Source organism: Aythya marila (assembly GCF_965140915.1).
Source record: "Aythya marila genome assembly, chromosome: 14".
Lineage (NCBI taxonomy): Eukaryota > Metazoa > Chordata > Aves > Anseriformes > Anatidae > Aythya > Aythya marila.
In genome coordinates this window covers 14,553,825-14,578,866 of record NC_139055.1, presented here as the reverse complement: position 1 = coordinate 14,578,866, position 25,042 = coordinate 14,553,825, and the positions used below count along the sequence as shown (strand labels likewise).

Genomic DNA, 25,042 nt, shown 5'->3' with positions numbered 1-25,042 from the left:
GTTATTATGTGGGAACTGTAACTCATAATTAATTCACAATAATTCATCAGGGATTACTAAAAGGTACTGAGGTTATCTGATTTAGGGCTGCTTCCTGGTACCAGGCAGGGTTAGAGGGAAGTGCTGAGGGCTGCCAGAGCTGTTCCTCGGCCTCTCCCTCCCTGTCCCTATAAGAGCGGGGCTGGGACTCTCCCTGTGCCTCCTGTCAGAGCTGCGCCTTTCCTGGGCTTATTTATTTGTGGCCGCACTGCGCCTTTCCACCTACTTGCGGCTGCACTGTGCACTTACACACGAAGAGCATGTTTAAAAATATATATATAATAAAAAATTAACCCGATTTTGCCTTCCGTTGTCTAATTAATGCCCTCTGGGGGCGGGTAGCTCGCCCCGAGCCCTCACCTCAGGGGCCCCTCAGGAGCCGCCCCGCGGGGCGGGCAGCCCGGAGCCCCGCCCACCTGCCAATCACTCCACAAACCCCGCCCCCTTTCCCCGGCTCCTCCCCTCTCCCTGCCTTTTAAACCCCCGGCCGGCCGCTCTCTCCCCACCCCTTCCCTCCCCTCTCCCTATTGGCCGCCAGCCCCGTCCATCACTCCCCGGGGCCGCGCGGCGCCGCGTGACGTCCCCCCGCCACCCAGGAAGCCCCGCCTCCTGCTCCTCCGCTCGGCTCTGGAGGGGGAAAAAAACAATTTCAAGATGGCGGCGGCGGCGCGGCTAACAATGGGGGCTCGGGGCTCGCCGCCCGCCCGCGCCTGAGAGCGGCGCCCGCCGGGCAGCGCCGGGCCGGGAGCGGAGGGAGCCGAGCGAGCTCCGGCCGGGGGAGCAGCGGGGGCAGGGCTGAGGGAGAAGGGAGCGAGCGGAGCGGCTGCGGGGCAGAAGGAGGAAGTGGGGCGGGGGGGGGGGGGAGCCGGAGGGGCGCCGAGGAAGAGGAGGAGGAGGAGGAGGAGAGGGGGGAGGAAGGGCGGCTGAGGGGCAGCCCCGCTATGGCGAGGAGCCGCTGAGCGGCGGCCGCTCTCCTCCCCCTCCCGGCCCATGGTGCTGCCGCCCTGCCCCATGGCGGAGTTCGTGGTGCCGCGGCACAGCGCGGTGATGGAGCGGCTCCGGCGCCGCATCGAGCTCTGCCGGCGGCACCACAGCGCCTGCGAGTCCCGCTACCAGGCCGTGTCCCCGGAGCGCCTGGAGCTGGAGCGCCAGCAGACCTTCGCCCTGCACCAGCGCTGCCTGCAGGCCAAGGCCAAGCGGGCCGGCAAGCACCGGCAGCCGCCCCCGGCCCCGCCGCCGCCCGCTCCCCCCCCGCCGCCGCCGCCGCCTCAGCAGCCTCCTCCCGCCGCGGGGGGCAGCGCCGACAGGAGCGGGGCCAACGGGCTGGACGCTGAGGGGGCGAGCGGGGAGCAGCACGGCCGCAGCAGCACGCTGATCGCGGTAAGGGGACCTTAAGGGATCGGGGGGGACCGTAGGGGACCGGGGAGGACCGGGGGGGACCGGGGGGTGGGTGCCCGGCCGGCAGCGAGTCCCCCTCTGGGAGCTGCCGGTGGCTGTGGTGCCGCTTGGTTCCCTGCTGGAAGGGTGCTCAAAGGTGCTGCTGGGGGGAAAAGAGGGTTAAGGGATCGCCTGCTGGTCCCTACAGCCGGTGGTTGTGGTCCTTGGTGAGGTGTATGGTGAGGGGTTTCACCCAAAATGGCCCTGCGGGGTCTGTCAGGGGTGCGTTGGTGCTGTGGAGGCTTTGGGGGGTGTTTTTGTTGGTTTGTGCCTTCGTATGATCTGTCAGGGTTGAATCCGGTCGCTCGTTAAGGGTACTTGATACAGGTACGCTTATTACCGTGGATAAATTGAAAAATAAAGAGTTTTGCTGCATCTTGGAAGGAGCTCCAGTTGAAGTCAGAAGGCAGCTGCTTATTTGCTGCTCGCTGCAGTGGGTGTGAACACGATGGGAATCCCACTCCACCCAGCAAAAAACTGGCTGAGCTCAAAATCTGAATGTTTCTCTGGCCTCTCTAGCATTTCTGGTTGTCGGGACATATTCATGCAGCCACGTTTGTATATCAAGATAGCTGTTGCTTAACTTATTCTCAACCCTTCAGACGTCCTGCTGTGCACTAATGTGTCGGTAATGTAGGTTAGTGGGATAACCTCGTAAAGGGTGCCTGTCATAATACCTGTCTTTCTCCAAAATAGGTATTTCTAAACGGTGGCCTTCATGCAAATGACCCGGTGCTGTCTTAGGTGCCTTTAAAAAGTGATGCTGGGTTAACCAAATGTGTTTTCAAGTTAATGTATACGTTAAATCCAATTTTTAAGATGGTCTGTGTGTTTCTTCAGATTAGAGGAAGAGGAGGACATGATTTTCTGCTACCTTGGACCTCATTTAGCTGTAGTTTTTAAAATAGAATTGCAGCAGAGCTTGCCGTGTTCTCGGGTATGAGTGTACGTGGTGTGAAGCAGTGAAACATGGCACATGGATGTCAGCTCTAACGTACCTAGCGCTAGGCAGCGTGCATGCAGCTTGTAGGGTTTGTGATGTGAACTGCAAATGTTGCTGAGCTGAGTTGTTGTTATTCTTCCTAATACACACGTGCGAATCTTGGATGTACAGACTTTTCTGAAGACCTCAGCACTCGTGGTAGTTAGGGCACTTCAGGTGGCTGTTAGAGAAGTCTTTGAGGACGAGAGGAAACCTTCTTACACATTCCTGACGGTGATCCTGTAAAACTTTACGGGTAGCTGTTGTTCAGTAGGCTCAGCTTGAATGTAAGTTTGTGTCAGCATACAAATGACTCAAACTCATATTTTGTTTTGAAAGACCTGATGGGATTTGTGTTTATTTCCTGTCAGGGCTCTAAGGCTTTTTCATGTGGGGCTCTATCCAGTAATGGTGCGTCGCTGCACATTTTCGTTGCACACTCTACAGAGCTCTTTAGCATGTCAAATCCTGCTGCTTAAACTGCCACCACGCTGCTTCTTCGTATTGATCCTCTAAAAGAAAGACGTCTTTGATTCATTGGTGTTGTTCCTTTTCAATTGCTTTGGATGTGGATTTGATCTAATTAGCATCCATTATGATGAGGACTCTCAACAGCAGTGTGGTTTTGAAATACACTGCACATCTGGGGAAGCCCTTCTTGTTCAGGAAGCTGCTGCCAGTGGCCAATTTACACAACAGAAGAGGGTTTTAGTGTATGAATGACTCTTCCTCGTGCTGGCCTGCTGTTTCCTTCCTAGGATACATGACTGTAAGCTTAATTGCAGCTGCTGATTCATCATCTCGTTACTAGGGTATAAAGTTGGTTTGCTTAGTAATTCAAGCTTTGGAAAACAAAACAAAACAACAAGGAAAACAACAAGAAGCCTCTGCTGTAGTTGTGTTCCTTTGGTGTAAAAGGTACATCTCTAACTCAGTACTTGACCTCTAGCTGTGCCTGTTGCCTATAACCTGTCGCTGTTACCAAGACCATGTACTCTGTATGGGAAGGACATGGGTATGGTTTAAAATATTCAATAAATTTTGGATTAGCACCGAATCTATGTTGTTTTAAAATTTCCTGGACCCATCCCTTTCAAAAGAATGCTATTAGTTGAGTGAAACGTGTTATAGCAGCTATCGCTGCTCTTGGGGTCTGATTTTCCATGAAGCCACATATGAATTTTCTCTCTGAGACTGGTGCTCTGCATTCAAAGCGTTTATTTTGATCCTTGAAAGGAAGGAAATGTAAAGGGTATGTGATCTAGCACCCGAGAGCTTGGAGCAGAAGGACCTGAAGCTGCAGTGCCGCAGGTGTGCCCGGTGCAAGCGCTCCCAGAGGCTCCCCGTGGCAAACCCAGCCGAGTCACGGGGAGCGCGGTGAGCACCACCACTTCCTTTGTAACGTCTTGTGTGGTTTTACACATGGCCCAAATCAGAAAGTAAGTTTGTCCTCCTTAAGTTTTTTTTTCTGGTTTAGGTCCTGAAACTGGATGGGTCTCAGTTACAAGCAGAAGTAAGGGATGGCTTCATCCTTTTGTTTTCTCACTAAGCAGTGCTACAACGAGAGTGAACAGAAATTGAGAGAATATGGCATCAATACAAGTCCTGGGTGGTTTGTGCACCACGTAGGCCTGTCCTTCATTTGAGGAAAAAGATGAAAAATGGTAGCTCCTTATTTAAAAAAAAAAATAGAGACAATAATTCAATTGACAATTCAGTACTGAAATTTACTTTATGCTCTGTTGTTGAAGATGATGTTCAAAGTAGGAGATGCTTAGAAGTTGAATAATGTATTGTCTCTTGTATTAATCTTGTATTTTTTAGAAACAGAGAAGTTGGAAGGAGAAAGGACTTGCCACCTAGCATGTTTTTTCCTCTTTGTCAGTTTCTGTTTTTGAGAAAGTTCATTTTAATACTGAGTTCTGCCTACTAGAAGGGTTGTCTTGTATATCTCTGGTAGGCTATAATGCAGCGTATCACTGAGTTGAACATCGAGTGTTTCCTTGATGCAAGAGTAAAGAGAATATTGATAGCTGGATTTTTATCTCCATCTTTTTTTCTTTTCCATATATTTTATTTATATATATCTCATCTTTTTATGATGTGGCATTTTGGAAGGAGACCTGCTCAGTGATTCTTTCTGTGTTTTTCCCTGAGCATCTGAGTTGTGTGGATGGTTTGCTTTGCCCAGGACTGCTGCAGATGGTATTTCTGGAACGGGCAGAGAAGTCCAGTCAGTGGCCTGCCTTGGGGTTGCGTTGTGTTAAAGCTGAAGGGTTTGACTGGGAGCTGTCAAAGTTTGTACAGTGAAAATAGCTAAGTGCTAGCCGAAGCAAAGGCACCAAGTAGAAAGTACAGAAAGAAATTTAAGTATAAGGAGAACGAAGAAATGTTTTGTGGTTGAAAGGACCTGAAATAATAATGTAAAGGGAACAGATTGCCCGGGTTGTACTGACAGGCATTCCACTACCGAAGCCCAGGCCAGCACGCTAACAATTCAGAAGACCTCATTTTTGTGTAAGCTGTGGTATATGGGTGTTAAATTGTGAAATTATGTTTTACCACAAAAATAGCAAATTATTTCCACATTATTTATACATAACTACAGTACAGTGTAGTCTTGCCACCATTGTTTGGTTTTGCTGACAAGTCTGATAGCTTGTTGCCCAACAACTCAGACAGGTTTTTCTGTCTCCTTTTAATGCTGCGTGAGGTATTGTTGTAGGTTTGAAACATTTCCCCTCTCAGGCTGCTTAGATATGCAGTGATGCTTTCTAAATTGTACGGATCTGGGAGGGACTGATCTGCTGCTGCTGCTGCTGAAGTTCAAGTGAGGTGGAGGATCCGGCGCTGCAGCTGAAGGCACGGCATTTTTTTGATTCAGCAGAACAATTCCTGTAGCAGAAGCTGCCCCTTGTGACTAATGCAGGCTGGGATATTTATAGCCCTGCATATCCACAGCCCTTCTTCACTCCAGCAGGCAGTCACCCAAATACAAAAGACTTCTGGAATTAAAGTAAAAGTCAAAATTAAAATTAGTCCAGCAGTTTGGTTCTGACAACACGCTGGAATGCAGGAACACATTTGGTAATAAAATGCTTTCCTCACAGGGAGAGCACGAATGTGGAAGCTGGGTATAGATGCACAGTAAACGGGGAGTTTTTAGTACAGCGTGTGGCCACAGTGTTATTTTTTGCTATTCAATATCCTTACGTTGCAATTCCTGATATTTGCATTGCTCTCCCAGCTGAAGAGGTTGTCATCCGTGTTGCTTCTGTCCTCAGCCAGGCAGGAAAGGAGGATCCAGCTGTGCCTGCAGAGGCCCTGCTGTAAGCTCTGGTCCCTGGGAGCTTATCTGTGCTGCGGTGCCACCACTGAAGACAAACTGATGTCTTCTAATTTGATTTCCCCTTCTAGGTGAGAATGCGGGTATCTAGCTGGAAGGCATGTTGCAACTAGACTGTTATTAGTTTGCAAAGTAACACAGCATTTCTTCTGTGAAAAATGGATGGCATTGTGTCTCTTGCTGATGTGTCATGACAAATCCTTGCAGACATAATTCTAAGACTGAAACTGTAAACTTATTTGAAATAAGATAGAAAAATGTAAAGCTCTGTTGAATCTGGTAAGAACAATTTAATATCTGTAACAGACGCTTCAAAAAAAATAAACAGGAATGTCATAATCAAGCCTAAAAGGTAGGGCATACAAGCTAGATTTTTAAAGTTTTGTTTCTATCTTTTTTACTAGGTGTTTTTCAGAATGCATGCAGTTTCTGTAACCATATATAATGTAAATATTTACTGTCTTCAGCATTTTTAGAAAAGTAGTTTTAAGTTGTGGTTAGTCAATTCAAAACTCAACAGTGGGAGATTTCTTGTTTGCAAGAGAATAATGTGAGCTGAACTTTTCTGCTTCCTAACTTCTAATATATTGAAATGCTGTTGGCTTCAGATGGTTATCTAAAAGCATTTTCAGGTACTGTTTGTTTGACTCTTGTGTTTTGATTTCTGGAATAATCTTTCTCTTTAAAAAAGTTTGTGTGGTATTTGGTATTAAAAAAAGAAAAAAAAAAGTTAGTGTGTGGCCAGTTTTATGAAGCCTGCTGATGTGCCTGTGCAGTGAGACTCCAGTCTGGCTCAGCATCGTTGAGGTAAACGAGACTGGGGATTTAAGGTGGGTGTTGAGTGCAGTTTATCACAGTTATTGATGTGTCCTACCCTGTGCCCTGCGTTTTCTGACAGGAGCCCTGTCGTTTGGGCCCTCCCAGCATCGTGGCCCTGCAGCCTAGTCCTGTGGGGCATGGGTGTACCGGGGGTTGTGGGGCCAGATAGTGCCTGGGTTGGGCTGGGCACCCCTTTTGTTGTGAGGGCTGGTACCTGGGTTTTATCTCTTTGTGCTGGGCACACAAGGAAGCCACAGTTAGGGCCTGACTGGCTTGTGTTCCCCTGCCGAGTGAATTTGTGGCTGTGTGACTGAAGTGTGGCTCTGGCTGATGCTGAAGAGAGGCAGCCTGTGGCCAGTGCTGATTTAACCACCCCTGTCCAGTCTTAGGCCAAAGGCACAGGCTGATGCCCATTTCTTCTTTTTTTTTAATAGCTGCTGTATGGCTTTAAATACTTCGGATAAATGCTTTTGGGGTAATAGTTTTTGGCAAAGTTCAATGGGCTTGGTGCAGAGAGGCTGGAGGTTCGTCTGTTGTTGGGAAGTTGAACTGGCTGAGAAAGTCGGAATACATTTCTGTGTCTGATCTTGTGACGATGGGAATCGGCTTGTGCGTTATAAATAAAGTGGGTTGATGCTCTTAAGGAAACTGGGAACAGCATACCGGAGGGCCACCATGCTTTACAAAACGGTAGCAGACAGAAAATTGCTAAAGGGATTCTCTTTGTGAGTAGCGCGGCACATTTTATTTTTGTCAGTGCTTTTTTTGTTTGTTTTTTTGTTTTGTGTGAGTTTTTGGCAGAATGGAACAGGTTTTTCTTGCCTCGAGAACTCTGTTGGGGCAGCTTGATATGTAGATAACTTGCTGTCTGACTCGTATCTCACATGCTCCCTGTTATTTTTCCCCCCCAAAAAATGGCTGTAATTATACAGAGACAGACAAACGGGAAGAACTGAATTTAACATTTCTCCTGCTGTTAGGAAATCAAGAGCCGAGGTGGTGCATAAGAAAGGTATTTCGCAAGAGGAGGTTACGTTATTGGCAGAGCAGCTGTATGAATGTGGTTGGTGTGAGAATTTCAGGTTGTGCTATTCAGAAAGTTGAACGTGAATACATAGAAGGTGTCGGGATGAGACATCTTCCTAATGAGACAGGAGAAGGAACCTGTAACTTTTGGCTCCTGCAACCTTTTGTAGCACGATCCTTTCTTGAGGGAAGAAAGGAGGTGGAAAATGGAGCACTGTTAGGTTAATTTCAGCTGGTTAGCTGCTGTGATGCTGGTAGGGTAACTGCAGTAGCACAAACCTCAGCAGAGACTTACTGCTTAATAGTTCCTAAAATTCGGGAATTAAATGTCCTGGTTATGAACTGGGCTCAGTCTTTTCTGGTACAAATAAAAGATACACAAATTTTCTTCTTTCTTTTCTGCTGGTTGTTGTGTACAGGTAGGATATCTTTCAATTAATCTTACATTGAGATGAGGTGAAGCAAGGCTGGAAAGCAGTCACCCCCAAATTTTACCTCATTACTGAATTCCTTTGAAGTTATATTTCTTTAATCTTTTTTTTTTTTTTTTTTTTTTTTTTGACAAAGGAGTATAGTTTGAGGTGAAAGGGCTTTGTTTAGAGCAACTAGCACCAAGAAATTGCAAATTGGGTATCTTAGTGCTATGATGAGCAATGAAACCCATGTAGATATGATAGATCTTCAGTTTTCTGAGGGAAAGAGCCTGTGATGGATATTAGTGGTCTGTATCTTTACCTAGACTACAGTAAGTTTAGCTTAGCACTCTGGATGATTTAGTCTTGCGTATATTGCAAGTGGTGTAGTGCAATACCAAAGCAAAGACTTCAGCGCAAATTAACATGGAGAATATTTGTCCAGCGACCCAGGTGAGTTTTGCAGCCCGTGGCTGTGTGCAGCCACAGCTGTAACGCTACGTCCTGGTTGCCTGGGGTTGGCTGCATGAGTTACGGTTCCAGCGGTTGCTCCAAGGGCCGTAAGTCCCACATTAACACAGAAATTCACTTCAACTACAAGAAGAATACATTGTGTACAATACTAAATTATTATTTGTATGTCATTTTTCAGGGAGTGTTTTTTCCTTAGTGATTTAGAATTCAGGAGGACTCATTCCCAATCTCTGATTGACTCATATGACCTTGGGCAAGTTACTCATCCACCTTGAGCTTCAGTTTTCCCTGTTGGAGTGTAAAGTAAACAACAGGAAACTTGCTGAAAGCCAAATGCTGCAATGGAGCTGAAGCTTTCTTGCTTTCTGTTGCTTGTTTCACCTTTTTATGAAAAAGTAAATTTCCTTTATTCGTTCATTACTTGAAAAAATTGTTCTAGGTCTGCTACTTGAATGTTGAAATGAAGAGAATTTAAGATCCAGCCTCCTCTCCAAACGGGTACCTTCTCTAAGTAGGTCTTCTGCCGATCTCACTACTCTGCTGTGATTTCCATGAAATAGTCAAAAGATCATGGTCTCCTGGAAGTCGCAGTCCATTCCTCTTAGAAAAATGAGGTTTTGCCACTACCTAGGCAAGCATTAAACAGTGTTTGTTTCCAGAAATCAGCTAACTCTGGACTGCTTAAATAAATAAATAAAACTAAAACGCTATGATCCAGTCCTATCCTTAAATCAAAGCATGTTGTTGCCCAGGCAAGTGCTGTAAAATTCTTCTGATAATTTATGCTGGCTCTACGTACAACCTTTTGCTTTGGTGCAGGGATTTTGAGGTTTCCCCTGTTTGTTCTTGGATGAGACAGTTTTCTCCAGGGGTTAGTGGACCGCATTATGGAGACTGCGTATTAAAATAAGCGTACTTGTCTTGAGGTTTGTTTAATGAGCTTCTTTTCTGCCATCTGAGAGAACTATTGTTCGGCGAACCGCACTTCAGACGAATGGCTTTTTGTGGGGATTCTCCTCATGTGTCCTGCTGGGATGTACAAAGGCATCTTTTACAGGTCAGGGGAGCTGACGGGAGCTTTCCCTCTGCAGGCTGAGGCTTTCCCTCTGAGCAATGTCTCTGCCCTGCAGGTTTGTCTGTGTTGGTGTAGCGATTCCAGTGCAAGCAAAGCCCAGGTTTCTTACAAGATGTACCTGAGGGATGTAAAAATTCCCAGTCATCTTTGATGTGTGCGTGAATTCTGTTCTCAGATATTTTGGGGGTCACTGGGAAGAATATTGGAAAGAAAGCTGCCAGAGAAGAGAAGTTGAACAAAAGGTCCCAAGCTCTGCTAGCAGAGCTGAGGTGCGGTTGCTGTACTCTCTGGTTGCTTCTAGGTGGCACTGCAAGAAAAAGAATACGCATGTTGACCGGCTGGGAGCCAAGCAGCTGTAGAGCTGATTGCTGTTCATGGTCATGGTGCACAGGGTAGCAGGGGGCAGATTCTCTAGGAGAAAAGAGGAGAGGAATGAATTTGCTCTGCTAGAACAGAATCGACCCAACTCCTCCTAATCGCTTCTTACCTAAGCATGAAACAGTGGTCGCTTAGTGACAAACTGGTCTTGCCTAATGGCAAAAGTGTGACTGTGTACGAAATTTTTATACGTATCTGTCCTCCAAAAACTATGATCGCAAGAGAAATGGTCCTCCCTTTGTCTAAATATTTAAATGAGAGACTGCTTTATCAAGAGGTCTTGCAGGGAAGTAACACTGTGTGTACACAGACCAGACAAATACAGGTTGTTATGCTCATCTAAAATTTGAGTCTTCCTATTCTGCAGTGATTTTGTATTTGAACAGGAAAGATCATAATATGTTCCAGTTCAATGCTATTTCTCAACTTTTTGTTGTTGGCAGTATTTGGCAGCTCTTGTCTTTGAAGGAAGAGACTGTTTGATTCAGCATTTACTTTTGAAGGTTTACCCTAGCAGATTTTTAAATCTCATATGGCGATTTGTAAAACAAATCTTATCAAAGCAAAGGTTTAAACTTTTTTTTCACCTTAAATGTTTTATTCATTTTTTTCCATAGTCAGACCAAGACAAAGCTCTTGGTTTGGTAAGAAATAATCTATGAGACCTGAAGCAACATATCTAAAACCTTCCTTTTTTTTTTTTTTTTTAGCAGCTCCATGAGACTGTGAAAAGAAAGCTTGATAGTGCTTCTTCCCCTCAGAACGGAGACCAGCAGAACGGCTACGGCGATGTATTTTCTGTGTCCAAGAAATTGCGTCGTGATGACGGTCTTGGTGGAGCAAGTGGTTCTTCCAATGGAATGCCCCCTGTGTCTCCACTCCATCATCTTGACAAGAAATCTGGCAGCGGAGATACCTTGCAACTTAACGGGAAACATCCGATGGGGCTCGATGGCATTAGCAAGAAGTGTCTTCCAGATTCCAGCCTGCAAATGAATGGAGGTGGTGATGCTGACGACTCATTTCCTCCGAGCTTGAACAAAGAGCTGAAGCAGGAGCCTGTAGATGACCTTCCGTGTATGATTGCTGGAGCAGGGGGTTCTATATCTCAGAACAACTTGATGCCTGATCTTAATCTTAACGAGCAAGAGTGGAAGGAGCTTATTGAGGAGCTTAACAGGTCAGTGCCCGATGAAGACATGAAGGATCTCTTTAATGAAGACTTTGAAGAGAAAAAAGATGCAGATTCTTCAAATTCAGCCGCACAGACTCCCTTGCCGCAAGATATTAACATAAAGACAGAATTTTCCCCAGCACCCTTTGACCAGGAACAGATGGGGTCTCCCCAGGTTAGGTCTACTTCTTCAGGTTCAGCATTTATTGGTGCTGCTTCTGCGCCTGTAAGTGCCGCTTCTCCAGCAGTTGGTAGCTCTCAGGCTATGTTTCAGCCTTCTAGTCAGTCGATGACTGACAATCCTAATCAGCCCATGATGCAGGCATCAAACCACTCTCAGAATGTCCAGAGACCTCTCCCCAATGTGTTGTTACCTGGGAAGGGTGCAGGAAGTGCCAAAGAAATGTCCTCCGCTCATCAGCTCCAGCAGATTGCTGCCAAGCAGAAGAGAGACCAGATGTTGCAGAACCAACAACAGGCTTCACAAGTCCACCAGACAAATCAGATGTCTACCTGGCAGCAGTCTGGGCCTTCTCATAGTCCGTTGGCTGTTCCATATACCATGGAAAATCCCACCAGCCCGTCAGTGTACCAGCCGGACTTCAACAATCAGAAGCTCATGATGCCGAGTATGGGAAATAAAAGCTCGCCGAGAGCTGGAGGCAATTACCACGTGAACATATTGGGTCACCAGCAAAACAGCATGAACCAGAACCCCGTGAATAGTCAGGGCTCGATGCTAGACTATGGGAACACCAAACCTCTTTCGCATTACAAAGCAGAATGTGAGCAGGGGGTTACGGTGCCTGGTCAGAACAAGACTCCCATGTTGGCGTACATACAGCAGCGCCAGCAGCAACCGCTGGCTCACGTGAGTGACGACCAAAATGGAATGATTCTGTTGAAGCAGAAATCTGGAAACATTGCCTACCGGCTACCACACAGTCAGGTAAATGTTCTGATTTTTGTTGCTTTTGTTTAGCAGCAGACTTAATGGTTTTGCAAGATGCTGTTGGATAGGTAAGACCTAGAGTAAGGGTACAAGTTATTTGGTGGTGTTTCAAAACAGTTGCTGCATGTTTTTAAAGAAGAAAATAATACGCAGTATGCTGAGGCAGGAATCAAGATCTGTGTTTTCCACTCAGGACGGTTTTAATATGCAATTCTAGGTCATGTTGTTAATGTGTGGCTTCCAGCCTAATATACTTCGTGGGCAACAAATTATGTCACACTTCACAGAAGGTTCTACTTACAAAGATAAATGGATGCTTTGTAAACTTTTGCCTGAAATAACTCATGAAACTGCAGTGTTAAACTCTGTTCTCAAAGAAGCTTTGCTTTCTTTACCTTCTTTTTAGTCCCTGACTTCTGTCAGAGTTGGCTTACTATAAACAGATATGCCTTCGGTTGCTGCTTTTTTGAAGAGAGATGGGGGTGGAGTCTGCATTCCTGGTTTCTTGGGTGTTCCTTGGGGTTTTTAAATCTGAGAATTTGTTATTGGTTAAGTCTCTGGGAATTGGGGAAGCAGGGGATATGAGAGAAATATATCTTTGGGAAGAATGGTAATATTTGTCTGCCTGAAGCAATGCGCTTCAGGCTTTTCTGTAAAGGAGGAATCCAGGTTGCACTTCTTTGCCTTATGAGATATAAGAAGTTTGCAATAAAAGGATAACAATATATAGCTGATGTTACAGGTTACAGGCTTGCTGGAAGACTTGTTGAGAAACAGGCTTTTGTTACAAGAATTCAAGCTACTTTTGCAAAAGCTGATGGAGCTCCAACGCTAGTAGCATGCTTCTTCAGTACAGCAAAACAAGAAACGTGGGACAGAGAGATCTCATTAATCTGTGGTAAAGACCACACTGATGTAAAAATAAAAATGTGAGATCAATAATACATGCTTCATAAGGCACAAATTTAATCTCTAAAAGCTAGCTGAAGTAACGATCTAATGATATTTTTGATGGAGGAAGAAGAAGGGAAAGGGCAGAGATCATTGTTGTATCTCTCTTGCTGAAAAACTTGAAGATGACCTTTCATCTATGCTGTCACACTGGTGTTGAAATAACAGAAATTCTGGTGCGTGCTTCTGGAGAATTTCTCAAAAGCTTGCATATAGAAAACTTAGCACAGTGTTACCTGTATTTGGCTTGTGATTTCTTACAGAACTGCAGCACGTGAGAGCCAACAGCCTGGATCATTAGCTGAATTCTGACTGTGAAAGTAATATCTGTTTGCATAATGAGGAATGAGACTGAACAGTGCTTAAAAATGATAAAAATTGTCAAATTTCAAATGGATTCACTAGTATAAAGAGGACAGTATCAGGTCTTGAATGATAATCATTCTATATGTGACTTTTGTTAGTGGTAACATGCTTGTCCCAACTTCCCATCGCCAAAAACAAAAAAGCAGACTTATGGAAAATTGTTTAAAAAAAAAAAAGAAAAGAGGATTATCCATAGTAGTATTTTTTTCCTGTGTAATGTGGTGGTTGGATTGTTGAAAAAAATGTTAGGACTCTTCAATTTTGATCAGTGATATCTTTATTCACCTGTGAATACTAAACTCTGATACTTTAAAAAAAACAACCAAACAAACAACAAAACTTTAGGAAGACTTTAGGAAGAAAGGGATTAACTTGCTGAATTAAATGTTGACAGAAGAGGCAGGATATAAATAAGTGTTTTGTGTGATGAAAATTCAAAACAGTGTTTGAAAAGCTGCAACCACGTTAACCAAAGTTCAGGTTGATGCATTTAAGTGCTGTTTGTAACTGGCGCTGTTCCTCTGGCTGAGCAGCAGCACGCAGAGCCACGTTCACCCATCTGAGCTGGAATTTGGAAAGTGCCTTAAGTGAGGTTGAAGTTAAAGCCTCTGTTCCTGAATCTTGAAGAGCTTCTGGCCTGAACTCCAAACTCTCACTTCTGTGTCTGGCTGTCTTTAATTAGCTGAATTGAATATGTGTCACACTTTGCTTTTTCCATTAAAAGCTTCACGAGCGAAGAAGCTATTGCATAAAGATGAGAAGATAAAAGAAACTGTTCTATCTTTTATTAAACAGTGTAAATGCACAAGCAAGCAATAAGTGTCAATTTCTGTTTTTCTGAGGTGTTATAATTCCCCTTTCTGTGTAGAATTCATTTATAAATTCTCTTTCCCTTGTCCTTCACAAAGATAATGTAAATTGTGGACATCAGTTTGAAAGCATCTTTCCTTGTCTGTGTGACTACACACTGTTTCTAAATTCTGGAGGCTGACCTCCTTCTGTAACTCACATCATTTTTGTTTAATATTCTGCAGGATCAAAACCCGTCTCCTAATGTTCCTCGTGTCCCCGTTTCTGTCCCTGGCCCTGGTGTTGGTGCCCAGGCTCCCAATGTCACCATGGCAGGAAACCACAGCAACACACCTTATCTCAGCAATCAGCAGCAAGCAGCAGTGATGAAGCAACAGCACCAAATGCTGATGGACCAGCAAAAGCAGAGGGAGCAGCAACAAAAGCACTTGCTCATGGAGCAACAGAAGCAGCAGTTCCTAATGGAGCAGAGACAACATCTTCTAGCTGAGCAGGTAAGAGGGGCCAGCCGTCATCTTTGCACTTCTTTAAGATCTTGCAGAAATGCTCTCACCTTACAAAACAGGGGATGTAAACTAGAAGATGCTTTGGTATCATAAATGGAATTGCTCTTTTTTTAATATATAAAATTAACTGCAAAATATAGCATTTGATTGCTGACTGACTTAGTTTTTCTTTATAAGGCACAGTTGTGAACAAAAAGAACAAAACAGAATTTAATAGTGTTGAAATGCAAGATAATACCTACAGGAAGAGAAGATATCATAGCAGTGATGGTGTAATTCTTTGTGAAAGAAGAAAGGCAAGTGAAATCAGAGCAAAATAATAAAAGGTTGGGATACCTGTGATGTTTTGCAGAGCTTTAAAAATGGAAACAGTGAGCAAGGGGCTCTGTAAGCTGGTTGTGTTCTGCCTTTCTTCTCCGTGAGTGCAACAACAGTTCATGTTTCAAATTTTAAACCATCTTTCATTTGTTTGTTTGAGGAAAATAATTAGACGTTTGCATCCAACTGCATCTTATCCTGCCAAAAGAATTTAACTCTGCTATCCATCAGACTGTGCAGAAAGCTGCTCTAGTCTCTCTCAGGGAAACAGGCTCCTTGTGTGAACCTTCCAAAGCTTTAAACCTTTTGCAAGTCTTTCTGTTGGGAATCAGCCCAAAGGGCCTTATTCCTGTCATCTGTGTTTTTCTGGATTTTTGAAAAGCCCATACAGGAGTGTTCCAAGCATTGGCACTGTACAAACAGAGAAATCATTAGCGTCTGGTATGGAGGGAAGGAGAAAAGGTTTGGATGCTGCATTTGCCATATTTCGGTGCTGCCCAGACGTTAGATCTTGTTAGCGTTCTGTTTTGATAATTCTTCAGATACGGATGGTGCTGGATGTAGTTTTACAGAAAGGCTGCTGAACTGGTCAATTTCTGTTTTGCAGGAGAATGGTAGTTTCAGGTAACTTCCCTACCACTTGAAAGCTTTCTTTGTGTTTGGTATTCTGCATCTTTTTCTTTTTTCTTTTTTTTTTTTTTTTTTTTTTTGCTGAGCGAGGCTTTTGCAGCTCTTGGTTTCTCTTAGAGCTGTGGCATCTCTCCCTGCCTTCTGTGGTCAGCATCTTTCAGGTTTGACTGGTCCTGCAAGCAGCAGGTCCTTTCTGTCAAACACCCTGCCCTCCTCATTCCTCTGCATGTCTCAACAGCTTCGTAGTTATAGACACTTCAAAACAATGGTAGTGATGTGTATCTGCCTCTCTGCTACACTGCACTAGTTTCTTCTCTCTCCTTTTTTTTTTTTTTTTTTTTTATTGCTTGTGTCTTTGCCCCAGAACTCATGGAAGGGAATTTCTGTCCCTTCCTATGCCTCGTGCAAACTTTTAGATAAGTGGTAGGTGTGGATTGTATTGTTTCCCAATTCTCTCAAAATTTCAGTCTGGTTGAAGATACCTGTGGAAGATGAGCCAGAAATGCTCCCCCGGTTGTGTTTTATATTGTAAAAGCAGTCTGTTGGCTGTTTACACTAAGATCTCCAGGTGTACTGTTAGTGCATGTACGTACACACACCCTCTCCCTTTCCCCTGTGGCTTTAAATTGCTTTTATTCCCCAAATATTCCTAATAGAAATTCACTTATTTTTCTAATGCATTTATCATAACGTAGGTACAGGCTGGATGCTTTTTTAAAAGGCAAGAAGGTTTTGAATCATTAGTAGGGTTTCTTACAATGAACAAGTGAATTGTTGAGAAAATGGTTTTGAACAGTTGTTACAAAACTTGTTTAGTTCCTGTTGGAAACTTAGTTCTATGGTTTTCCATAAGCTTTGAAGAAAACCTGTGGTATATAATAATTTGGGTTTGTATATGGCTTTGGTTTTGAAAACTAGGCCTGGAAAACATTTACATGTTTTTACTTTTCAGAGTAATGCTGACATTCATGACTTCTCTTTCAGCTATCTCTTTGCAATTAAAAAAAATCATCTGGGGGCAAAGAGTAAAAAAAAAAAAAAAAAAAAAAAAAAAAGTGTGAATTTTTTATTCTTGCTTGCTTTTACTCGTTAAAAAAATAACTGGAAGTCAGGAATGTTAGTCTAAAGGCTTCAGACACGTATTGCAGTAACTCCTCTAATGAGTTGTCCTCTTGACTTTGAGTTCCTAGCCTTGTCGCTCATCAGATTAAACTGAGTGCTTGAACCTTAAGAACAAAGGTCTGAAAGAACTTTAGGTTGCAGAAGCCCCTATAATTACCAGCTTCATGTAAAAGTATGATTATCTCGGATTTTTATCTGAGATAGTCACCCATGGAAAAAGCTTGACCTGCTTTCCAACTGTCTTGCACTGAACCTTTCCTAGGAGAAACAGCGGCAGCAGCAAGAGCAGCAGCTGCAGCGGCACCTGACTCGACCACCTCCCCAGTATCAGGATCAGCCACAGAATCCGTACCAGCAGCAGGTTGGACAGTTCACAGGTAAGCAAACATGGTGTTGGTAAAGTGGCAGACAAAATACCAGGAACAAAAACGTTTTTTCTCCTGCCACTTTTGTACATTAATACATCTGTTAGGAGCAGAGTATGTGTTTCTATAAATGAACATTTTTTTTTCCTTGTTGTGATGATTGTAACTGTTTCCTGCATCTTAAATCCTGGTATGTGTACTATCTCTTTGCTGTACCATTCCAGTAAGACCTGCTTGCCCCATAACACTAGTTAATTATTAATTCAATGTAGAGCCAATGTTACTCACCTATCTCAAAAAAAAAAAAAAAAAAAAAAAAAAAAGCCTGCAGCTTTTTGGTTTGGAAGTAGAGAAGGTTTTAGTTAGGGTGAATTTCCCTTGGTTGACTAAGAAATGTGGGGAGGAAATGTATTATAGGAATTACACTTCACGGTGCTTTTCTATTCTTTTTTGTTTTAAGTAGGGGGCTGTTTCTTCTACAGGGAAAAGTGTTTTCTCGTGTGTTTTTTTTTTTTTTTTAACCTAATTTAGAAGAAGAAAGGATTCTGAGAAGACTTATTTTTGCAAATCCTTTTGGTTATTAGCATTGCATATTAATAAAGTAAATGTTTCACCGTGGAAATTAAAAACCAAAAAAATCTGAAAGTTATAGAAAAAACATTTCTGGAACTATAAAAAAAGCACAGGACTGGAAATCCTACAGTTGTAGGATAAGAGACTCATTGTGTATGCACAGAATAACTAACAATGCATGTGTGCAGTAAGTGATTTTTTTAGCAGACTAGCAAATTGTGCATGTACTTCAAAATATGTGTGTATACTTCTGTTCACAATGGAGTAACTACAGTCTTGTCTTTAAAGCCTAATTTTTAATTTTTAAGTTCACGACTCTGAACTCTTAGAAGTGGCATTTAGACTTTTTAGGATGTTGGCATATCTGTGTTTGAGATCAAGGTAGAAGTGCTAACAACCCTCTTTACTTAATTACAGTACTGCTGTCTGTGTGATGGTTGCATAATTTGCTTTATACAAATGCAGCTACACCTTGTTTCTTGATTATAGAGTCTACACACCTAGGTCGTCTCTGGTTGAACCGGAGTAGTTAACGTACAAAATATTTCTTTGTGTTTCAGGGTCATCTTCAGCCATGCCTGGGGTCAGTAATTTAGGACAGTCCAGCTCCAGTAGTCCACGGATGTTTCCTCAGCCCCAGAACATGATTCAGATGGGACCTGGGCACAGTTCTGTTCCTCCGCTCCAGTCGGGCTCCAGCCAGCAGGATCGGGGGGTGACTCAGTATACCAATATGCAAAACATTCAGCGAGGGGGATTGTACAACTTGGCGTCGGGTATGACCCCGATGGTTCCCCAGCATGCAAATCAAAGTGCCAATGGACAGCCACCGATGCAGAGACAGGGCAGCTTGGGCCAGGGTGCTGCTGTTCCTGCTGGCTACGGGCAGAACACCTTAGCGAACTCAAGTATTTCTCAACAGCACAATAAAGGCGCACTGAATCCAACCTTATCTAAGCCACAGATGGCAAGAGTACCGGGTGCTATGGGGGCTCAAAACCCATCTTGGCAACACCAAGGTATCCCTAATATTAATAACCAGACGCAAGGAAACAGTGGCTTAGGACCGTTTACTGCCAGCTCCTCTTTCCACATGCAGCAAACTCATCTAAAGATGGCCAACCAACAGTTTGCTCAAGGAATGCCTCAGGTAAGCCTCAGCACCAGCAGACCAATGACCTCTATGAACGCTGCCGTCTCTGGGCAGATGCTGTCATCGTCTTTAGGCTCGCAGCAGCGGACAAACGCACCTACGCAACAGCAGGTACCCTCACAGCAAGTCTTGCCTGGCATGAACCAGACTGTTCCGGATCTGAATGCGTTCAACCAGAATCCAAATCAGCAAATGCCCAACAGAGGTAACATGCACTGTAGTCAAGGGTACCCGGTGAGGACAACGAGTCAGGAGCTGCCTTTTGCGTACAGCAGCCAGTCGGGCAATAATGGACTTCAGAACTTAACTGGTGACACAGATCTGATAGACTCTTTGCTGAAAAACAGGACTTCAGAGGAGTGGATGAATGATTTGGATGAGTTGTTGGGAACTCATTAAAAATGGGCTGGGGTGGGGGTTCTACTTTGTTGTTTTGTTTTTTTTTTTAATTATTTCATGAAACATAAAACAACACTTGGACCAAAAAACCTGTGGCATTGAGGAGAGTTGCAGGCATTAGAGGTAAATGGTTGGTAAAGGGACTGGAGCTGCTTCTCAATGAGTGTTGATACACGGTGAAGGCGCACCAAGCAGGTCTGCAGGAGCAGTGCGCTTTATCCTGGTGTCTTTACGGAGTCGCACGTCTGAACAGGTCAAACAAAACTGTGCGTGTCCTAGCCAGCCTTTCAGAAATCTCACTTGCAGTGTTCTAAAAATTAAAATTTTTAATTATTTAAGGATAATGTTCCACAGAAATAGTGCAGAAAGAAAGCAAGTAGTTGCAAAAATTGTTGTTTAGGGCTTAGTTTCCTACAGCTATTACTTGCAATCATTATTGTTCATAGCTTGACGTGCTATTATAGTACTGTCATCAAACGTCTGACTTTTTATTTGAGAAGAGGCTGTATGCACCTGAGTACGCTTGCAAGATGTTTTGAATTGTTTTTTTTTTTTCCATCGCTGAAGCATGTGCCTGTACTCTCAATAAGCAAGTGATATTTCACGGTAAATATTTCTAGATGCTGGTGATAGATGAAAGAAAGTGTTAAAACCTGGCCAGTTAGTCTAGGTAGTCTTCTTAATAGATTGTAGTCTTTTAAGCTGCAGTTTGCACTCTGTTGTAGAGAGGCACAGTTCTTGGCTTATACCTTGCTGTGTTTAAAGGGGGAATTTCTTATGGGAGAACTTTTAAACTATAGTAGTTTTAACATGAATTGTAAAGCCATTTACTTTGCACCTGTTTCTTCATAACTTATTTCCAAAGGTAGTTGTATTTAAATGAAGGCTTTGCTTCATGACAGCTCATCTAGTTTTCTTTGTTGTAAAAAGCAAAACTAACTTCTGAGATCAGTTCATTCCCCAAAGTTAGCAGTGACACAATGAGCACAAGACTTTGTCACTTCAGGGTAAAGTGAGGAATAAAGAATTTGGCTGAGAGGTGAGAAGTCCTTATCAGCAATAATAGCACAGGCAGCCTGGGAGAATACTTGTATCAGGGTTGCTCCGATATCGAAGTCTCCCCCTTTAAATACTTTTTTTAATACTGGGTTATGAGTTTGATAATCCTTCTATAGACAGGTGGGTTTATTCCTTTAATATCCCTTGAAGCAGATGCTGGTTCCTCAGCTCAGCCCAAGGAGACCTCATCCATGGTGGGGTCAGTCTCAGAAAGGACAAACACCACAATGGGAGCAGGAAGTGTTCCAAAGTCCTTACTTTCTACCAAAAAAAAAAAAAAAAAGAATCCCTTATCCACCAACAAACCACCTTGCCTTAACCTTTACTTTAAAATGAAAATAAAGTTGAAAGCTTTTGTTTTAAATGCACAAATACCTCTTCCCTTTCTAAATCCACTTTTTTTTTTTCCTTGAGAACTCCTTTAAACTTTCTAACCAAACCCAGCATTGTGTTTTAAAAGCATTTTCCTTCAGTGGACCGGCTTCTTTGGGAGTTTTCTGCACTGCAGAGATGTGAGAGGGTTTTTTTCCAGAGTGGGTGATGGAGAAGTGAAGGATAACATTGAATTCAAGGAAGGAAAATATTTTTACTGTATCTGCAGCTTCTTTATCAGACAATTTGCACTTTTAAAAACTGCTTTTTAACACTAATACTTTAACCCTTTCCAAATATGCATGGAACATGGTTTGTCCAGCACACTTATGTAGTGTGGATGAATTGCGCTCTGTTAAACAGATTTGATCTTGTGTCATGTTGAACTGTCGGTGAACAATGTGCATTGATCAGTGGATCCCACCGTTGAATAGAGGATAAAACTTCCCTGAAGTAGGCTTAATCCCTGGTAGAACTTTTAACTAAGATTGTCTTTGGATGGGAAGACAAAAGTGTTAGCGACTTTGGTTGTTGACACTTGGGATATTTTCTAGAATAAGTAGTTGAGATGCAAATAACTGATGCTAACTTTTCTTATACTGGCAATCAAAGCAAAGAGCTGGTGAGTTTGGTTTGCTGTCAAACCAAACGCTGGTCCAAGGTAAGTGTCGTTAGAGTATCAGTAAATTAGCAATGGCAGGGGAAGAAGTGTTTGCTGTATTTTTTTTTTTTTAATTTTTTTTTTAAGGGTTAACTTTGCACCAGTGTGCCTTCCCTTCCTGTTGGGGGTGCTTGGGACCTCATAATTTCAAGTGACATCCTTCAGTGTCACTGCTTCCACCCTCTTCTCCCTCTCCCTTCCCCCTTCGGTGACCCCCCCCCCCCCCACAAACACTTGAGAGAAATAGCAGGGTAGGAGGATTCAGCTCTTCTTTCTTCCCTGTTTAGAGTGTGGTGAAATCTGCTACATTCTCCAGTAGGTTTTGCACACAGACTTTGTTCTGAGTAAGTCAAAATACAATCCATCCAGTTTTAATTTCTTAATCAGAGGAAGAGAACATATGCTGTTTGTGTTGTTACTACCAAAAAGGCAATCCAGCTTAATGTCCAGGACGATGCAGATGTACTTTTTCCTCCACTGTTTCTGGAAGCTAAGGTGGATATTGCCCCATTTGCCAGAGGGTTTGTTCAGGAAGGTGTCAAGTTTTGTGACAGGGCCTTTTCACGGTACTGTTGAACTAAAATTAAGTGTGATTCTAGGCAAACTGGCTTATAATGCCCATTGGCCTTCGTATGTGAACTGGATCCAAACAGCATTTGGCCTGGTAGAAGAAAACAGCCCTTGCTTCTGGTTTTGGTCCCTGTGCACGTAATGCGGTCAGACTGTTAAAAATCTGGTGTCACTGTAACAATACTGAAACAGTTCAATGGAAATGAGAACACGGTTTGGATGAAAGAGGTGCATGGGCAGGGCTGGGCTTTGCCCTTACGCCCTTTAACATGTAGCTGTCTAAATATGCACTTGGGCTTTCCATTTGCTGCAGCTTCAGAGCAATAAAATGTAGCTCCCCTGAACTGTACCTAGCCAGCCGCCCATGGCTTTATTTATAAACTGCGGTTCTGGTTGGGTAGGAAAGGTGAGAGTGTCACTGTGCAACATCCACTGCCTTCCAAAAACCACAATTCAATTGAAAAGGGTGCTCAAAATTTTGTTATACACATTTCCTTTGTGTAAATAAATGTTTACAATTTTATATTAAAGATTTGAATAAGAGTTAGATCTTCTGACTGTATATTTTTTACTTTTTATAGATTTTAAAACTATAATTCTTTATATATGTGTTTGGGGGGTATTATGGTAAGTTTTATGCTTGTAAATGGAGAACAGTTGAATTTGATGCTAACCTTTATGAATTTTTGTCATTGAAATGTATAAAGAGTCCATTAATCCCCTTATTCTTTTACTACAATTACTGGTGCACACCAAAAAAGAAATCCTTCACTTCTGTTTTATCATTATAAAATAAATATTTTGCTAGTGTATTAAACATACATGGTGTGACTTTATATGTTTGTGTGAGCTGAGCAGCAGGGGGTTCTGTGTTTTCCTACCGAGATGGGTCCCTTCGTCCCAACACACCACTCTGGTCAGCCTCTTACAGAAGCTCAGATTTTTCTACTCTGTTTAACAAATCTTACAGTTTTAGAAAGTCCATTTTGGCCAGGACTGGATAAAGAGGCCTTAAGAAGGCAGTCTGAAAACAAGGCTTTAAGCTACAACCACAATTTCTGGCCCTTTGTCTTTTTATTTATATATTTTTTAATGCAGTTTTAAGCCTTAAGCTAGAGAATGTGACTGCGGAGGTGGTGGTTATTAGCATTGCTTCACTCTTGTTTCTAAATTTGAAAGTGAAGATGTTAACTACTCAGATGTGCAAAATCCCAGAGCTCTGAGTGTGCTCAGATTCCCTCAAAATAATGGGCCTTGAAGTTGGTTTCCTTGAGACTTGTGAGAGGAGAATGTTTGAAGTAGGCAGATTGTATGTATGCACACACAACCTGAAACAAAACCAAAAGAAAAACTACCAAAAACACCCCGAGAAATGAGACACAAACTGCAAGCGTGAGTTAATATATCTGATCAAGGACCAAAATGCTGGCAGTGAGTTACACGAAGATTTTGGTTTAAAGTTGGCAAGGTCACGAAGCCGATACGTGGAGTGGGTGGGTCGAAGAGGCTGTGGGAAGTAACAGCAAAATAGGGTTTTCAGACCCTACTAGGTCTGAAATAGGTTTTTCAGAGTCTCTTAAGTTGGACGTTTACATGTCATGGTTAGAAGCAAAGTGAAAATCTGTGGCTCTGTCATCATCCGGAGGAGTCGGCTTTCAGTGGAAGTGCGTTAGGGTGTTGGTGTGTTCTTGTTAACCAGCTACAGCTTGATGAATTACTTGAACATTTCAAAGCAATTCTCTTAAAAGTGAAGCATGCCACTCACAGCAAACACACAAATTCAAATTACAAAATATACAAATTACAAAAAATACAAATAAAAATTACGTAGTATTTCCTGTTTGTCAAGGGTACCTTTTAACTGCTTATATCTAATCTCAAGTTTTAAACTACCATCTCAAATCTCTCTCCACAACCACAGATGTAGCAATAGTGATAAAGAAGAAATTGAAAAGCGTGACAAGCTTCTTGCTAAGGCTGTGTTCCTCTTACAGGTTGCAGTAATTTCAAGCATCCTCCTGTGTAGGAAAAATTTTAGTCAGCTTTAAATGTTGAAGGACAGTTCTCCAAGCATTGAAGTTGGGTTGGTGTCTCGTTGTATGGCCATTGTGCGTAAGGCTCCAGCTCAGAGCCATCAGACGTTTTCACATGGTGCTTTCTGAATTGCTTGAGTGTATTTCCTGTTCTTTTATGCCTTTGGGTTGTGTTTGGGGGAGGAGGAAACGTGTAACTTCAGAAGCTTGTAAAGAAGCAGAAGTGAGAAGGTAAATAATAATACCAAGCTGGGCTGCTCCTGGCCTGCGGGGATCTGCTAAGTTGTAGGAACTTCTTATTCATTGTCCCATTAAAAGTACTTTGCTGAATTCAATGTTGAGGAAATCAAATTTCCCAAACTGTCATCCTGTTAAGTGCATGTATGTGTTTTTCCAAGGATTTTACAGAGTCAGCAGCAGCTCGGGATCAGCCTCTGCTCAGAAACCAATCTTTTTTTATTATTGATTTGTTTTTCTTAAGGCTAGCGTCAATCCATAACGGAAGTGTTTTCTAAAACCCGAACTGTTTGTTGAAATGATGTAAGTGGAAGTGGGCTTCTATTGACACCCTGTACGAAATCAAGGATCACCAACAGATCCTGTTAAACAGAAATATAAAAAATAACCTTCAGTCTGGGTCTGTTGGCAGCTTGCACGGTCAAAAGTCTTACCATGTTTTGCAGAGGTAGTGGTTTTGCTATATTTTATGTGTTTTGCCAAAAGAGTACCAACTGTATATTCGAATAAGCTGACTTGGAAGTTTTCAACTTGATAAGCTGCCGTGGTGGGGTTTTGAGATGAAGATCCAAAGCAGAAGTAAGAACTTGCAGCATCCTGCTCAGGGGAGGCAGCAGGTCTGATCATCTCTTGTTGGTGCTGTGCACGAATTCTGTGCTGAGACTGTGTGAGCCTGTGTCTGCAGAGAGAGCAGCGCAGCCCTTTCCTGCAGCCTCTCTCAGTACAAAGTTAAAATTAAGGGAAAACCTTAGCTGATAATGAATGAAACTCCCCCCGCCCCCGCCCCCCCCCTTTTTGGTAT

General features: G+C 43.1%; 1 protein-coding gene across 2 annotated transcripts; it reads left to right on the top strand.

Annotated features, from left to right (window-relative positions):
- The first annotated feature begins 933 nt into the window (after positions 1 to 933).
- On the top strand, positions 934 to 22,517 carry MAML1 (mastermind like transcriptional coactivator 1). 2 transcript variants are annotated; one of them, XM_082771291.1, is made up of 5 exons: positions 934 to 1,419; positions 10,703 to 12,112; positions 14,467 to 14,736; positions 17,081 to 17,195; positions 18,317 to 22,517. In XM_082771291.1, exons 1-5 carry the CDS (start codon positions 1,030 to 1,032, stop codon positions 19,306 to 19,308), a joined length of 3,177 nt encoding a protein of 1,058 aa, XP_082627417.1. In that variant the 5' UTR covers positions 934 to 1,029; the 3' UTR covers positions 19,309 to 22,517. The 2 variants fall into 2 exon arrangements, with proteins under 2 accessions (XP_082627417.1, XP_082627416.1); XM_082771290.1 differs by having other exon boundaries at positions 10,700 to 12,112.
- The last annotated feature ends 2,525 nt before the right edge of the window (positions 22,518 to 25,042 follow it).